Genomic DNA, 17735 nt, shown 5'->3' with positions numbered 1-17735 from the left:
CCCCGAGGAGCAGGGTGTCGGCTGTTCCAGCCCCGAGGAGGGGGGTGTCGGGGGAGCCAGCCCCGACGTGGGGGGTGTGAGGGGCGGTCAGCCCTCAGGAGAGGGTGCCAGGGCTGCCAGCCCCGACGTGAGGGGTGGCAGGGGGTGCCAGCCCCGAGGAGCAGGGTGTCGGCAGCTCCAGCCCCGAGGAGGGGGGTGTCGGGGGAGCCAGCCCCGACGTGAGGGGTGGCAGGGGTGGTCGGTCCTGAGGAGCAAGGTGTCAGGGGGTGACAGCCCCAAGAAGGAGTGTGACAAGGGTGCTGGCCCCGAGGAGAGGGGTGTCAGGGTGTCATCCCCGAGGTGAGGAGTGTCAGGGTTGCCAGCCCCGACGTGAGGGCTGTCGGGGAAGTGCCGGCCCCGACGTGAGGGCTGTCGGGGAAGTGCCGGCCCCGAGCAGCGGGGTGTCGGAGAAGTGCCGTCCCCGACGGGTGCGCGTCGGGGGTGCCGGCCCCGACGGGCGTGTGGCGGCGGCGCGGAGGCGGGCGGCGGCGGGGCGGGGGGCAGGTGGCGGCGGGGCGGCCGCGTCCCGCCCCCGGGGCCGCTCCCGCTCGGCTCGGGTTACCTGGGCGGGCCGCGGCGCGGCTCTTCCCGTCTGGCCCGTCCCCCCGCGACGGGAAGTGGGAGCCGGGGGCCGCGCGCGGAGGCCCGGGGCGGCGGAGCCATGGAGGGCGCGGGCGCCGGGCCGCTGCGGCGGCTGCTCCTGGCGCTGGGCTGCGCGTTGGCGGCCGCAGGTGAGGAGCCGCCGCGGGCGCGGGCAGCGCGGGGCAGCGGCGCCGGGGCCCGCGGAGCCCCCGCGCCTCGCGGAGCCGCTCGCTGCGGGCGCGGCGGCAGCGCAGCCGCGGTAAAAGGCCGGCGGCAGCGCTTGGGGTGCGCTCGGAGAAGCGGGCGGCCCCAGATCCGGCCTCTCCTTCCCGGTCAGGCAGCGTTCGAGCGGCCGGCAGAACCTCTCAGCCCTCGCTTGCGTCCCGGGCGCGGTCTCCGCCTCGGGACAGCGAGCAGCAGCGCGGAGCGGCGCGTTGCCGGGCGGGAGGGCCGCGGGTGCGAGGGGCTCCGCGCCTTCCTCGCCGACGTGCGGCAGCGCGGCCGCGACCGTCTGAGAAACGCTTTTTCTTTTCTTACCCGGCTGAAATCCGATTCGTGGCCATAAACCCGGCCTTCGGGAAGTCTGGGAGCACAGAATGCAGCCGCGAAGTGTTTTACGGAGCGCTCGTTAGCGATGGGTCCGCGCTACGGCACCTGGAAGTGAAACGCTTTAATTACGCGGGGTTGCCGCGGTGAGCCCCGCTGCAGCTCATCTCCTTGCAAACGGCACTGCCGATTTTTTTTTTCAGAGTGAAGTAATATCTTTTATACGTTTTGTTACCCGTCTTCGAGGTGTTCTGCTAAATTGCTGTATCAATGAGATTTTAATAACAAAAATACTGAGATTGTCCCAGCCACTGAACGAAAGCAAATCTCCAGTTGAATATAATATTAAAGCATGCACCTCAAAATTGTATGGGTTAATCTAAAATTTAGGAGAGATTTTATGCTAATGGTACTTCTTCATTTATTTATGAACCTTGAATACCCCCAGTTCTAACTCCGTACAGTAAGAAATAAATCCGCTTGAGCGTCCAGATTTCTCATTCAGACCTGTTAAAAGGCAACGTGTCGATCGTCAGAATGACAGGCAAAGCTAAAACGTTGTATTTTGAAGGTTTGTGCGTTAGTAGTTAATAAAAAGCTTGATAGTGAAAAAACCAGAATGCTTGCAGCTGTATCGTCCCGCTGATTTTTTTTTTTTAACCGGATCTAAAGGACTTAAGTCACATAACACTTAGTATTTGTAAACTAAGGCCCCGATGCTGTTCCTAAAACCTGTAGTAATTTTTATTAGTAGGAAAGGTAATAGGCAAAGATGTTCTGGGTAGGTTCAGTGCTCTGAGGAGAGACTATATTTTACTCAGTTCATTAGCACTAAAATTTTTGCTGCTTCTGAGGTCAGTTGTAAAATAAACAAAACAAAAAAGAAAGCTTTAAGTCTTCCCCCCCCCACAAAAGAAAAGATTCAGAGTCTGCCTGGTGACACATCATTTCATACTTCATAATTTACGACAGAATTAGGTCAAGTATTGCTAAGAGTATTCAGATTAAAATGGTAAAATCCTAGTAATTATTCTCATTTTGCGTGAGAATATACATTATCATACATCCGCATGGACATGCAAACAGCGACGTGTGCTCTCGACTGCTGCCTGTTCTTTAACTACACAAGCATCCGAGAAACTTCCAGGAATTTGAGGGCTTTTCGACTTCGTGTTTTGGCAGCCCTGGCTCTAGGGAGATGTCGGACCACGGTGTCACGCACCCTTCAAACGCAATTATTGCCGAAAAGAGCCGCCGTGCCCTTCCACCCGCCCCCGGCCCTGCATCGGTGCGAGCCGCGCTGGCTGCGCGCTGAGCCGGCCGGGAGAGCTGCTCTGGGGGTGAGCTCCTGCCCTCCTCCCACCTCGTCCCCAGGTCCGGCAGGGTTTGAGCTTGGTTTCCCAGGATGAGCCAGACCTGCAGTGCCAACTGATGTTAGCGCAAAGTGTTTGTGAAACTACTGCGTAACAGGGACGGTTTCTTCCCACGGTCGAGTAGGTGGTGGTGCTTCGTTAGTGATACCTGGCGATGGGCTCGAGAAGCCCTTTGGCCTCTCGTTTAATGCCTTTTCGTACTACACCATACAGTAGCCTTTTAAAAAAAATCCTTTCCATTTTCTCGGCACATCCCCAGTTGGTAACTCTGGCATTTGATTCTGACGCATGCTTTACTCCGTTTTTCCTGGCAGTTTTCTACTTGCTCCCTATTTTCCCTCTCTCCTCTCCAATGCAGCCTTCAGGCTGCTCGGCTGAGTGCTGAGGGGGCTGCGAGTCGGAGCGCGGGAGTGGGGAAGGGGCAGTGCACGGACGGATTTATCTCGGCAAGTCTCTCTGAGTCACGGCTCTTCCCCTGCTTCCGTCTTGCTTTTGGAGAGGTGAAAAAAGCGCCGCCGAAGTGTGCCAGCAGCAAATTACCGTTTGTCCCACACGGATTTTGCTTACTGTGCAGGAGCAGAGCATTACAGGTTTAATAGGTGTGCAACAGGGAATGTGCTGTGGGGTTTTTTGTTGCTGCTGGCATTCTCCGTCTTGCTTAGATTGGGCTAGATTGTGGTTCTTACCTCCAGTCGCCACCGTGAGATACGATCGCTTGTCTTTTTCGAGTATTCTCTCTAAAACTACGTTGATGGCTAATTTGTGGGTAGAATAAGGCATTAACTGCTCTGCAGAATTTGCATATTATGTTTACTAAAGCTTCAGCATGCACGATGCTAGCTCACAGTAGTAAACTGAAAAATGAGAGCACTTTGTAAGACTTATTCTCCTTCCTTAACAAGCATAAGCCACTGCCTCCGTGCTGTTACCTGCAGCAATTACTTAAAAATTACTTTAAAAAATAAATTTTTCTGGAATGGTTTCATATAATTATTTAAATTATTGAGGGCTGAGTTAACAGTAATGAGTAGAAACATTTTAGTAGACAGCAGCTTATCTGATAGCAATAGGAACAGACAAATACATTGCGTTCTTTTCCATGGGAGAGTTAAATATCTGTCAGTGTTATTGATGGTAAATTGTCAACTCAAAGCTTCTTCCTTCTTTTAGGAGCAAAAGTTCTTCCACCTCCATCCAACCTAGACTTTTCGTTTGTCCAAATCTGCACCCTGAACTGGACGTGGACAGCCCCGGAGAACGTCAGCAGCAGCTGCAACCTGGAATACTGCAGCGACATCGTCATCAATGAAGTCCCCCAGGACAGAAGAGTAGGTTCCTCAGGTCTTTGAGCTCCTCTATACTCCAATTAGTGTATTATTGCAGTAAAACTGGGTATGTTTGTTTATGCATACATACACTTATAAATACAGCGTGTAGTTCATGTCATGGGATCAAAACCTCAGAAAATGAGTCACGCCAGCGTGTGGAATATTCAGATCAGAAAAATCTGTCTGTGGCTGTCTGATAAGACAACTGTTACCGACGACTCGCAAGTACCGTAATAATAATAATGTGAAAAGAATCATTTCATTATTTGTTTTTACAACTTTCTATTAAGAACACGTAACCTTAAGATGTGAGTGAATTTGCAAAGGCCGTCTTCCTTCACTTTGAACTCAGTCCAAGAAAGAGGCACGCACATTCATATCGGTGTAGGTTGTGGTTTGCCAGCATATTGTCTTCTGGAGGCAATGCCAAGTATTAAACTATTGCTACATTTGCACTGTCCCAGCACAGGTACTGGCAATTATTCATGGGGACTGTGTTACGAACAGGACAGGGAACAAATCTGTACCCTGAAAAAAAGCTGCAAAATCCATTTGTTGTGGGCTTTTCCTTTTATTTCTCTGTTAGACGAGTTGCATCACTGACGTGATTCATGGTGTGTCTAGCTATGGCTCGATAGCTGTTTCACCGTGACGGAGGGAGCAGCATTTCTATGGTGCTGAAAGGGCTGTAGGGGGAATATTTTTAAAATTTATTCCCAGCAAGATAATATTCGATCAGCGCGTAATTTCTAACTATCGGGATGCAAAACATAGACACTGCCAGCCCCACAGTGAGTGTCTTGTGGATATAGTTAAATTGACAGTATGTTTTCATGAAGATGCCTTCCGAAATAGTCCTTTGTTCTTGAGTGCTGTTATAGCTTTATGGCCTGACGCGTACAGTGGCCTCCTCGCTATTGCTGCTCTACTCTTTCTAGCAGCTCCAGGATATCCTGGACTTGAACTAAGACAGCAGTTTGACAAAGAACTCAGCTGATTTAGTGGCTTAACACTGCTAAAAGGGTGAAGTTTCGTTTTTGACACCCCCTTCTCTCACGATGGGCTGGGTATTCATCAGACCTTTCTGTGAGCCAGCTGAACTTGCCACCTCAGCCGAAACCTATTTCCCTCTCCTGATAGATTCATTTTCCGTTTGGTTAACGAGTCCAATGAGTTTGTGGAAGGGCCTGACAAATGTCAGCAGCAGTGAGAGAGCTGCTAGCCGGTGGTTTCACGAGACACTGTAAACCAGACTCTATCATCTTGTTGCATCTTATTGCATTACAGCTGATAGCACCTACGCTGTTAATGGCTGTCTGATTTCCTTTCTCATTCATTAATGTGAAATATTTTTGTGCACAGGAGGGGCTATGCCTTTCTTTGCTCATACCAAAGATTTGTGTATCCCGCCTGCAGTTAAGTAAGAGACATCTCCCTGGCCAAATAAAAGATGCTTAAGAAAGTGTGTGAGAAAGGGGGAGTCTTTTCCTCACACAAACACATACTGGCCTCGTCTCCCAAACTTCTCGAAGACTTACTCTAGGATGAGTTTCTTCCATAATATACTAATTCCTTGACCTCTGCGTGGCTTGTGTTCGTGTCTGTAGGTAGCTGGGTTAAGAGCAAGAGAAGTTGTAATGCTGCGAGTTCTGAGTGCGCCTGATTACACAAGTGGGCTGAGCACCACTGAGTCTTCTGCATGTCTCCAGAAGGTCATTTCTTTGGGCTTGAGCTGCAGTTTTTTTGATGGATTCTAATGTATTCTTTTATTAGTAGTAATTTCCTTGTGTATGACAAACCAAATGGTCTGATTTTTTCATTTCCCCCCCATCTAAACCTAGGAATGGAGTAAGAGTCTCTTCCGTGTGACCGATACGTTCCTGAATGGGGAGATGCGTTTCAAAGTGAGAAGTGAATGCAAGTACGATAACACGAGTGAGCCGAGCAGATGGGTAGAGACTTCGGTTCGGCCAAAAGGTAACGCTCCGGACAGCAGGACTAAGACAGACGTGCCTCTTCTTGACACAGTCTTGTTTTCTGAGCAATTTTAACAAAATATCGCAAAAGTACATCATAGGGAGATATCTCAGGGAGAGATCCCAGAGGCAAGCATTAACCTATGAAGCAGGAAACTAAAGAGCAGGACTGCCATGGTAGCACGCCCTGTGCTACGTACAGGCCCATCCGAGGCTGCGGCTGAGCTGACGATGTAGGGAAGAGCAGCTGAGATTTATTTGGGAATTTAGGAAACTCTGCAGTTGGGAGAGCCTGAACAGGGCGATTCTACTACATTTAAACCAGGATGGAGTCTTTTGGCACTTAAAGTCTTACAGGCAGGCTTTTAAAATTTAAATGCTCTTCCAAGGCAATGATGCAATTCCTGTCGCTCGTCTTACCTCTGCCATGTTCCGGTTGTGAGATAAGAGAGAGCCTCTGTCCTTCTAAGCCAGCTGACTTCTTTATTAAAATCTAAGTCAGTTTATTTTGTATCATTTTTCTGTACAGGCACGACTCCTCAAAATAACCCTGCATTTGTACATGTGGAGGGATGAATCTAGCAAATTTAACTTGTTGAATAAATGAGCAGCTTAGTTAAGGAATTATAGTAGTGTTGTCTCATTTTCCAGAGAGAGGAGCTGAATCTAAGAAGCTGTGAATGGAAAAATGAATGGAGGAAAAATTTTCTGTTGTTTTTTAATCCAGGAAGAAGGGGTACATAGAAGAATCGTTAGGAAGAAGACTTTAAGCAAAAATGTATTCTTTTTCCTCACAAACTGTAATTATGAAGTGTATTTGCCACACGATATTTTGGATGCTAGAAGCATACACGGATTCTAAAAACTGCTTAGATACATTGAGGCAAGGAAGGTCCAGCAAGGGCTATTACATACAGTCATGTGTATCAATATCTCTGTATATCTCCTAACTTGCAGTATTCAACAGTTCAAGGATATCCTCAGCTGAGGTTACATATAGAGATATATATACATAACCACCAGCTGAGGATATCCTCGAACTGCTGAATACTGGAAGTTAGGAGGTTATAGCAAGGAAGTAGTACTTCTTGCTTTGGATAGTAGAAGTCTGTCTTACCCAGTATCCTGCCTCAATATGTATAAAAACAGCTTGCAGACAGGAGAATCTGAGACCTTCTCAGATTTGTCTGCGTGTCCTTTGAAAGGGTGTTCTGGAAAGCCGGGGAAGTGGATCTTTGCGACAACATGTGCTAAACAAGTTGGCGTTTTAAAAGTCTGCTTGCAGATAAATATTTTTAAATACCTCTTGGGATAGGAAAACCAGTTTCATTTTCTTCTACTCTTTCTTAGTCACTGCTTCAGGGAGAAGGCAAGCTCGGGAGCAGAAATAAGCTTCGAGTTTGCCATCAATAAAAGTCTGGACTGTTGATTAAAACTATCACGCATTTTTAGTTCTTGGAGCTGTTGCTACTTGTTGGAAGAAAAATATCTGATAAGCCATAATATGTTAATACATTATGAGGAATGTGTACCATGCAGTGATGCAAGATTGAGTATGAAAGACATTATTCTGTAATGGCTCTGCCTGGGGGATATATTGACTTCTCTATTCACAGTTGCTATGTACTCATTTGCTTTTATGTTCTCTAACTTGGGTTTTCAATATGTTGAAGAAGTAGAATGTCTAGTGGTGTATGGGTCTCAATTAAAAATTCAGCTTACCGCAGTGTTGCTTTTATCCATATTTAAGATCAACATATATTTCCATATTCAGAATACAGAGAAAATAATGTTGTTTCTGGAGAAGATAACTGTAATTAAATGCTGGCTATTTTTAACATCAATGGCTGTAGTAATTCAAACAAAGCTGAGCGCTATCCCTATAATTGCCAGTTACTCACACTCCTTTTTAAAGTGTCTGTTGTTTAATAGAAGCAAAACAACTTCCTGACCTGCCAACTCATATTCAGTATCAGATAATTCTAGGTAGTAGTTCAGACATGGTAGAAACTTGGAGATTTTTTTCTGCTTAGTTTGCATTTAAAAGTTGCCCCGGTGAGATTTTGGCTATTGCAAGCCGCCACTCGCTCGCTGCACGAAGGTATGCCGTGCAGCTGGAGAGGTAACCCATCTTCGCCCTTCAGGCAGCTAAAAGCAGCAGTTTTTTACGTCAAATGGGATGTTTCCGCTCCGGAAAAGGGGGAGAAGACGTTGCCGGCAGTATAAATCTAAGAGGCCTTTCAAACTTGCATGGCAGGTGTCCCGGGTACTGCGGCTACGGACTTGGACTGCGTTTGGCACAACCTGGAGTACATGGATTGCAAGTGGCTTGCCGGGAAGAACGCGCGCAGCGACACCGAGTATGCTCTGTTCTACTGGTTCGTATCGACTTCTTATGCTGAATTCTAAAGTGCTTTAACTCTTATCTTCAGTTTTACATTACTTAGTATGTTTTATTTGCCTGTTTCCTGTTGTTTTGAAAGATCCCAAAGCACTGTGCCCAAGTTATGGTGCTGGGTCCTGTCCAACAGAAAACTTAGCTGCTGAAGGTTCAAGAGGTTGCTGCTGCTGAGTCTTTTGGGGAAGTTGATTTATTTACACGAACTACTGGCTACTTCTGCAGCCCATCTAAAAATAACTACTGCTTCTTATTCTTTTTTTAATTGTGGATTCAAACAGGGAGGAATAAGAGCTGCATCGGACCAACATACTCATTCTTTTCTTTGCAGCCCGATGAACTTGGGTTGCAATTTATGTCAGAGCTGCTCACTAATGCATATGTCAGTTCTTAAATCACTGGAAAATGGTATGGAAGAGTTAATAACACTTACCAGTAGTTTTGCTTGTGTCTTCTGTGTCATAAATAACTGATTCACCTTGAAAGTTATGGAGAACATCTTTTTATCATCATCTATGCTTGCCAGCGAACTGCCATAAATAGTCTCTTGTTCCAGAGGAACAGAGTTGTGGTTTGAGGAAAATTTGGCAACGAGATCTGTGCACGCTAATCTACGCATGCTTCTGCGTGTTGATGCTTTATGTGAAATGCCAGATTGCAGTAGCTTCTGTAGAAATAGTGGATTTTTTTTTTTTCTGAAAGCCCCATGTTATAATTTGCTTTAAATCTGCTGTGTGTCTTATCTGACCTGACTAAATAAAGCTTTTCCTTTTCCATTCCAGTGGCAGTCTCACAGACTGACTGTTCTTTTAAATGCATTTTGACAGCAAATAGCAGAGAACTTGCTGTATGAGTTACGTGCAGGGAGGACTGCTCTCTAAGTGTCTAAGCTGCTACTCACAACAAACGTTTTCTTTATGACAAGAACAGTAACAATGAGTTGAAGATCAGAATTTCCAGGTTTATGTGTAGTTGTATATGGTATGTGTATATATATGTATATAGTGCTATAGGCTAGAGCTATATATTTGCATCTCGCTCTTTCATTTTAATGAAAGATGCATCTATAGTGACATCAAGTATTTTGATTCATGTTGCTTGACTGAATTCAGCATAAAAACACTTGGAAGTCAAACATCTTTTTTCAAGGTCAGTCCAACTTTTTCAGTAACACAAAAAGGCACTTTTAATTTTTAAAGATGAAAGCTAAGGTGAAACGCTTGATTTGGGGGTTGAAAGGTGCATTTTCTGTAATGCAGGGTTTCTTCAGAAGTGACCGGATAAAGAACTTGAAATAGTGTCACTTAATTCTATTCCATATTGTTTTTCCTTGATATTTTCCTGCGAAATCTATGTTTTCATCAGAAGTGAACATGAGCATAACATCTGCTCATGACAAACAGATCCAGTCACTGCGCATTAATAATTGCTGAAGTGGAGCTGATGTATCTACACGGTGCTGTCTGCTCTGACTGCCTCCCGTCTTCCCCGAGCCCAAAGGAGGGAGATGAGACGGGGGATAAAAAGGGGTCTGGGACCGAAAACGGGAGCGAGGGTTTTGCTTACCCCACCCCTGCATAGGCAGATGGGCAGCAGAGGAACTCCACTCCTCCTGTGCCCCTAAACGAAGTTCAGATTACTCTGTTTTGTGATACAGAGAGATCGGTTTCCCCAGTTTTCTGGGGAGGAAAAGCCCCTGGGGTAGTTTCACTTGAACTGTTGGGAAGAAAGAGAAGCAAGGAAGCAGGCCGTCACAGCTTCTCTGATATTCAGAGGGAATACCAACATTTTGGGCAGCAAGTGCATGCAGTAGGTGAAACTTAACTTTCTCGAGCAAGAGCTGAGATACTTAAGGCATATTAATTAGCTCATTCGCTCCCAGAACTGAAATTCCCATATCAGGAAGTGATCCAAATTGATTTGATTCCTATTTATTTTTTCTTGAAATTGTTTTCCCATGGGAAAATGTGGAACAGAGCTGGAACTCGCTCTTATTTTTGATGCTGGAATACACTTTGACCCATCTCCTCTTCTACTACTGGAGACTCTTTATGAGAATAACATTCCTTTTGCAACTTGAGATAAATGGCAAGATTCTTATTTTGTTTAACTTTATTTTTACATGTGCCATAGCACAACTTTTATGCAGAGCCAATCTTTAGAATTTGTAAAATAGGCTTAAAAACAAACTTTCCCTTATCAGTCCTAATCTTCTGAAGCTGAAAAAGTATTTTTATTCTTGTAGGTATGATGGCTTGGAAAGTCCTAAGAAGTGCAACAATTACTCCGTGTGTGAAGGAATCTTTGAATGCATTTTCAATCTTACCTTCCCAAAGGTCTCCAATACTTATCCAACTATCAGTATTTTGATTAAAGATGATTCGGAGGAAATTAGGCCTCTATGTGAAAGTAAAAATCCTACCACCCTTGGTAAGTTTAGTATCACATTACAAAGTAACTGAAGTTTGCCAGGATGTTTTTTCAAAGTTTGTTTCTTTAAAGTATTGAATCCAAATACTCTCTCTTTACTTCCTGGTGCAAATTTTTTCCCCCTTTCTGTTCCTGAACTCTCGTATATGTGTAACATCATGCAAAACAAGACTTCTAGCCACTTTTATAACCACTAATGTTAAGATTCTAACTAATTTTTCTATTTTGCATTTCAGTAAAACCTGCTACCCCAAAAGCAGTTACACTGTCAAAGATTAAGGATGGAATACATCTAGAATGGAGCGAATCGGACACCTTTCCAGCAAATTGTCTGTATTATGAGGTGGAATACCACAGCGATGATCCGGACACCGCTCAGACCATTAAAGTAACTTTTCGTTATTTACAGTTACCTGTTTGGTCATGTGTGTCTTTTATAATTTGCGGAAATGATCACAGTAACTCAAATAGTCTTCTAAAAAATGAGTGATTATATATGGTGCTTGGGAATGGGTCTGCTGCACTAACTGGAAGCTCTGCATGGACATACTAGGTTTTTCTCCCGTACAGTAGGTTTCTGGTAGCAATATCTATGCGATGTAATCAGGACTAGTCTTCTGAATCTTTGCCAGCATTTACTATGGCAAAGCAGTAATATATAAGAAGAGTCCAGTTAAGAGAGGCGTAGACTGAAGCAAGTAGCCCTTCCCAGGAGATGCACTGTATTGCATGTACCTGTTTTCTTCTCGCCAGTATGGAATGAACTTTGGTCTGTCGGTGTTGCATTTTCCTGTCGTTGGGCTGCTCCTCGTCAGATGACTTATTTGGTCTTGGATGATATGACTTGACTGCCCTAGAGCAAGATTAACTGTTGGTGCGCACAGGGTGTTATCGAGAAAATCAAGAGGATAAAAAAAGACTGAGGATAAGGAAAAAAGTGCGCTCACGTCATGTACGTCAAAATCTGTTTATCTGAAAGGCATTAACTTCAGTGTCTGGATCTGCTCAGTCCTGTATCTGAATAATCAAGCTGCCTGTTTGATCCAACAGCTAAACACCATGATAAATTCAGAAGTAAGGTGCCAGTCTTCTCTGGCTTGTGTATGTGACAGGTAGAAGTATAATTTCTAGAAATAACCAGTGTGTAAACAGCAGGAGCCAGATATCTACAGAGGCTTAATGAAATCTTCCCAGTAACTGGGGAATTTGAACATGCAGAAATCCATTGCACAAAACAATGGGAGCTTATCTGGCAGTTTGTCCTACCCAAAATGCTGCAAACTGGAATTATGTCAACAGTTTCTAGGAAACTTGACTCTTAGCTTGCATTTAAGTCAGATCCTATTCCAGCTAATCTTTTTCACGCTGTAGAGGCATCCCAGAAGACTTTTCCATGGACAAAGCTTGATCAACATTGCTACGGTGACTGGCAGAGGGGAATTCAGCATGAATCGCAGATGTTTAGAAAACAATAAGAAAACCAAAACGCAGTTCTAGACGCTGAGTCTTAGTGTAATCACCGGTGCCAAGTGCTGTATAATAGATATAGGCGTGAGTCAATTTAAATGTTAGCCTAGGAATCTTTGTTTTGGCAGCCTTTTTCGTCAAGCTGCTTAAATGTTATTATGAACTTTTTATGAAGTTCTGCTTTCACAGAAGGATCTTCCATAAAAACATTCAAAATACATTAACTGCAAAGCGAAAATGGGCTTGTAAACAAGCAAGAGTATGCTAGTAATTGAACACAGTAAATGACCTTTTTTTTTTTTTTTATTAACGTTAGGTTGAATATAATCATACTACCGTTCCCAGTGTTGATCCTAATAGCAAGTATACCTTCAAGGTGAGAGCAAAACCAAAGCCCGAGTGTTACAGCAGCAAGCTCTGTAGTGACTGGAGTGAGGAAAAGAGTATTGGTAAGAGCAGTTCTTCTTTGAACTTTAGTTTTCATCTGTTAGGCCTCTCTGGTTTTCACTGTCATAGCAACTTTATCTGCATTATAGTATGTTTTGAAAAATAAGTTCCTGCCCACAGAAGCATTAGTATAATGCAGAAATGTTCAGCCTGTGAGTTGGAGAATTAATGTTTGTTGTCTTTATTCCTATAAAGCTTCCAGAAACTTTCTCTAAGTTTCTACAAATTTTTGTCTTCCAGGTGAAAAGCCAGACTCGATGTTCTATTTTGTTTTAATAATCACCATTCCCATAATAGTAGCAGTATCTACGATAATTCTGCTTTTTTACCTAAAAAGGTAAATGATCATACCCCTTTATTTACAGTCCATTATTTCTGGTTGGCCTGTGATTTGCATTATAAATCATCTCGCTTCCAGATAACTGTCCGTGATGTGGCGTGTTTCAGCAGTAGCTGTTTTCTCCCTTGCATGTATTGCATTAAAAAAAAATGGCAACACTGCTGTGCTTCAGTAGGTAGAATTAGGTTAGACTAGATGTCCGTTCCGGTTGTACTTTGGTGACATTGCCTGTATCTGCTTGTATCTGCTTACCGCTGGGTTCCTGCTGCACAGTCGTTGCATCCGCTCTCCTAAGCAATGGAGTCCAAGTTCAAAATTGAGAAAATCTATATGAAGTTCCTTGTACCAGTTAAAAAGAAGGAATCTGCTCTTGCTGCTGCTGTTGTCACTGTTGGAAGTTGCTTAGAATTTGGCTGTGTGTGAACATTCCTGTTTCCTTTCGTTGTGGGGAGTAAAAGTGCAAATGAGCGAGGGTTGTGCAGAGGACGAAAGCTGGCCAGCGATGTCAGTTTACTTCACAAATTTCCATGCCCGCACCTAAGTCTTGCCTTGACGTGGTGATTTTTAGATTACTGTCTCTTTCATCTAAAACTTTGCTTTTCATTCTTCCAAAGGCTGAAGATATTAATCCTTCCACCAATTCCTGACCCTCGGGAAATTCTTAAGCGTATGTTTGGGGAGCAGACTGAGGATTCCCAGGTTAGTGCCTCGCTCTTTGGCTGGCTGATCTGTTGCGATTGGAATCTGTAGGCTTCTTTTTTTTTCCAGCTCTTTTTCTGATATTTGTCTGTCTTAAATATATATATATATAAATTTTATATATATGTAAGTATATATGTCAACTTTATATATATGTAAGTATATCGTATGCAGACTAAGTATTTACAATGCTAAGAGTTGTACAGAAATAATTACCCAAAGCTGAGAAGGATTTTCTTCTCAAATTGCATGAGCTTTTCCAGATACATTGATATGATTTAATTACTCTGTTATTTTTGTAGCCTTCTATTCCCTTAAATGGTTTCCTTTGCAACTCCATTAAACTACTTTTCATGAACATTCAGGTCTTTGTCTCTGGTTGCTCCTATTTATGCTGCTGAATGAAGCTATTTATATCTGACTTCCAGAAACTTATAGTTATCACAATCAGTTAGTTATGAGAAAAATCAAGATATTTAGCTTCTTGTTGGCAAAGGAACAGAACTAACCACAGCTTAGATTGATGGGGTTCACTGTATGCCCTTATTTCTGGAAAAATAAACAGTACTGGTTACAGAAACTCTTCTGCAGTTTTTGTGTCCGGGTTTCCAAACAAAAATAATTTAGTAGCTCTTTATAAAAAGAGCTACAAACCCTCATTCAGACCTGGAAATGAGGCAACGTATGGTGTTCTCTGAAGACCATCCTTGCATGGAATGGACCTTTTGACTCTCTGGTATCTCAAAACTGATGCTACCTGCGAAGAAACTCTGTTAAATATGTTGTTGTTCTCTTTCAGAGCGGTGCAAAGGATGATTCTGTGAACGCTTACAACAGGTTAATTAAGGAAGAAGAAATTCATTCTTTAGTTTTAACAGAAACTCTAGAGTGCTCTTATTCTGAAAATGAAAACCGATAAACTCTCTTTATCAACGAATGATGAGGAAAGACTTTTCTTCGTGCTCCCTTACCTCAGGTGACAACGTAGATGTGGACCAGCCTGTAAGACATTCACCAGCTTTCAACTTACTGAGTCCTTTTTGAACCTTCTCATCTGTATGATGCTCAGAAGAAACATCACTATCATGGGCCATTCCTCCATCTCTGCTGGAAATACTCATCCTGGGTCTTTCGAGATGAGTGTGTACATAAATTTCATCTGTTGACAGCGTTGCAGCATCTCTCATCCTGGTGCCAGCTGTGCCCTACCACCTACCGTTTACACTTGTGTTTGGGCCTCCCGTTAGGCTGTAGGTGGGCTTTTTTGGCGCAGGCACTGTGACTTCGCTGAAGTACTTGGTTCTGTTTTGCAGCAGGTGAGACAAGGCTCGTTTACAGCTGATGGTTCATTACTGGTGCTATGTGGAAGTGCTGCCAGAGCAGATGCTAGAGCAGATGGGTCATTTGTGAATGGTCTGTTCCCAGGCGGCTGGACAGGGAGCAGGGTGTTTTCCAGAGGGCATTTATGGACTGATCTTCAGAAGCTTCTGGGTGATGTGCTTCAGCTATGGGCTGATCAAACCCAATAAAAGAGAATTGGGATTTTCTTTAAAATGTATATGAAAAGCCTCTTCACCTTCCAGTGGTGTTCAGTCTATTCATAGAACGGCCTTGTGCTTTTATTATTATTTTGTTATCCTTTCAAGTGCCTGTCCTCAGGCTTTTTACCTTGCCTCCATGAACTGCTTGGGTTAATTATACTTTGTTTTAAATGATAAATAGGATTCTTTACCTGTGTTGTGCTGTGGCTGATGACTCTGTATAGAGTCTCACCTGACTGTGGTTCTACTTTGGCCATATTGGCCTGAAAGTGTCTGATTTTGGAAGCTAGGTCATCCCGAGTCTGTCTAGCAAAATTACCAAATGACGGATGCATGAGTCTAAGGAGCCATGGTCAAATGCTTAACACATGCTAAACCACAGAAACGGGATGAATTCAAAGACATTAAGACCCATCCTCACTGCTAAGCTGATGAATTTGGTGGAAGAGGGGATGACAACCCTGGCCTGCCTTCTGGGGGAGAAGCTTTCTTCTTTCTCTGATGAAAAACTTCCTCTCTTGGAGCTTGGCAATTTGAAAGTAAGGTGCTGATTTGACTTTTTAAATTTTTCTCCTACATTTTCTGCAGCAGCTTGATTTTTTTTCTTTTTCTTGTAAATCACAAATTGGTTTGTTCATTTTTATCGTGGTTTCGTTCTGAGGTGCTTTACCCAGCAGAGTTCAACGGAAGGTTACTGGCACAACTGTGTATTTTCTCTGCTCGAAATTGTGAGCATCAGTCTGTACCTTGTGCTGCAAGGATGTCAACAGCAGCACCTTGACTGTGCTCTCAGAAAGGAGGCAGAAAGTAAAGGGGAGAAGGGGATTTGTGCAAGCTGGCTGTAGTTAGCATCCAGGGATTGCTTTTCCCGAGCAGGTAAGTGTGTGCCAGCTGGGACAGACAGTCTCGGCAGCCTGGGATCAGATCCCTTCCAAAGATTGCCAGGGACAACTTCTATCGCCACTAACTTATATTTTAAAATTCAGCTCTATCCTCAAACTCGGTTCAATCAAAAATCTGAAGGGAAGCACTATTTTGGGGCACATTCTGTTCTGTGAGAAGTAGGACTAGTGGAGCTTGGCTCCCCGCTACAAATTTACGTCCCCTACCTGCTCTGTGTTCCCTGCCTTAATAAATCCAGGTGCTTTCCCTTGAGCCTCTCAAAAATAATTCCCCCCACATCTCTTACCTACCTCTAGCTACTGGTGGTAGAAACGGGAGGAGAAATGTAGCAGAACTAGCAGGCCACATAAGAGCTTACATCTTTTACTTAAAATCAGGCTTAAAAAAAGACATAAAAATTGGCTAATGAAACGAAACAACAAAGTCTCAGGGATTTCAGTGAGATGTAACAAAACTCAGGTTATCCAAAATCAGCTAGCAGGAATATTTGCTATTCCAGAGGTAGAGGAACAGTGTGGGGCAAAGAATTATTTAATTCCAGTGCCAACTTAACTCCCTTCCCTCCCCCACCCTGAAATTCATGTTATGATAGAATTATAAATATTTTTCAAATCTACCTCATCTAGAATGTTGCTAATTATAGATCACTAGACAAGCAGAAATGTATTATTTCAATAAAAGGAAGCGTAATAGTGTAATATAAAGTTTTATGGCTTTCGATAAAACAGTCAAGGAAGAAGATCCTTGGTACTTTGCCCTAAAGTCTTTTGACTCTGCTTTGGTGTTGATAATAAAATCAAAGTGTATTTTTGTAAAAACCAACAAAACAAGTTCATAAAGCAAAAGGAAGAAAAGACAGACTGAAAGTGCTAGGCCGAAAGGAAGACTTAAATGCAAAGGGTGGTTTAGATCGTGGTAAAAATGGTTTGAGTAATTCTTTGTTTTCTGACTAATGGTTATCGACACACTTCCTAACGGATGGATTTCTTGAGTCTGTGCTTTGGCATGTAAAGCAAGCATCTCACTGTATGTTAATCTTTAAATTCTCTTGTTTATGGGGGTTTTTTTTAGCTTGAAATTTTCTTAGTTTTGCTAACGTTTGTTTGTTCTTCACTGCAGTTACTTGATTTGTAAGTTTGTTTAAAGAATGAATAAATACGTTTGAATGTTTTTTGGTATAACTGCACGGTGTTTTGTTGTTGTGTTGTGAAAATAAGCTGAGACAGAAAAAAATGGCAATTGTTCAAAAAGAGAAGCACGTTTGAGGTATGCAAAACACAGAGAAGAAAACCTGAATGTGGCTTAGTCCTCTTGTCTTTCAGCGAGCTCGGTCTGCCCAACCAGCCGAGAACGCCACGGCTGTCGTTTGGGGGTGGAGTAGGGAAGCCGGGACGGAGTTGTGCCTTCACGTTGCACCATCCTTTTGTTACGTTGGCGTGTTTTATTTCATAACCCTACGGAGAGTTCAGAAATTCTCAAACTGGAACTTAACTGAGGTTGCTGTAACCTTAGCAAAAGTAGCTTGAATATATGATGTTTTGGTTAGCTGCTGAAGTCTTTAAAAATATCAGGCTGTTACACTGATGAAGGCCATTACCTAGTTGCTCAGATCCAAATGTGTTCAAGTGCCAGATAAACACATTAGCAGTGTTGTCTTCAAAAGGTT

The 17735-nt window shown here is 43.6% G+C and overlaps 1 protein-coding gene across 1 annotated transcript; it reads left to right on the top strand.

The window, feature by feature from the left end:
* The first annotated feature begins 600 nt into the window (after window positions 1–600).
* Window positions 601–17250, top strand: IL13RA1 (interleukin 13 receptor subunit alpha 1). The gene is made up of 10 exons (XM_064518343.1): window positions 601–770; window positions 3711–3868; window positions 5710–5845; window positions 8102–8222; window positions 10488–10672; window positions 10909–11060; window positions 12456–12588; window positions 12827–12923; window positions 13541–13625; window positions 14425–17250. Exons 1-10 carry the CDS (start codon window positions 701–703, stop codon window positions 14542–14544), a joined length of 1257 nt encoding a protein of 418 aa, XP_064374413.1. The 5' UTR covers window positions 601–700; the 3' UTR covers window positions 14545–17250.
* Window positions 17251–17735: the final 485 nt, after the last annotated feature.

Source organism: Dromaius novaehollandiae, chromosome 11 (genome assembly GCF_036370855.1).
Source record: "Dromaius novaehollandiae isolate bDroNov1 chromosome 11, bDroNov1.hap1, whole genome shotgun sequence".
NCBI classification, from domain to species: domain Eukaryota; kingdom Metazoa; phylum Chordata; class Aves; order Casuariiformes; family Dromaiidae; genus Dromaius; species Dromaius novaehollandiae.
This window is presented reverse-complemented; position numbering and strand designations above follow the sequence as displayed.

Bases quoted from the DNA above. Each gene is read 5' to 3' on its own strand.
- IL13RA1 (XM_064518343.1), top strand. From the start codon at position 701: ATGGAGGGCGCGGGCGCCGGGCCGCTGCGGCGGCTGCTCCTGGCGCTG. The intron at 12,589-12,826 runs GTAAGAGCAGTT...TTTGTCTTCCAG, and splicing joins GAGTGAGGAAAAGAGTATTG to GTGAAAAGCCAGACTCGATG. The intron at 13,626-14,424 runs GTTAGTGCCTCG...GTTCTCTTTCAG, and splicing joins AGCAGACTGAGGATTCCCAG to AGCGGTGCAAAGGATGATTC.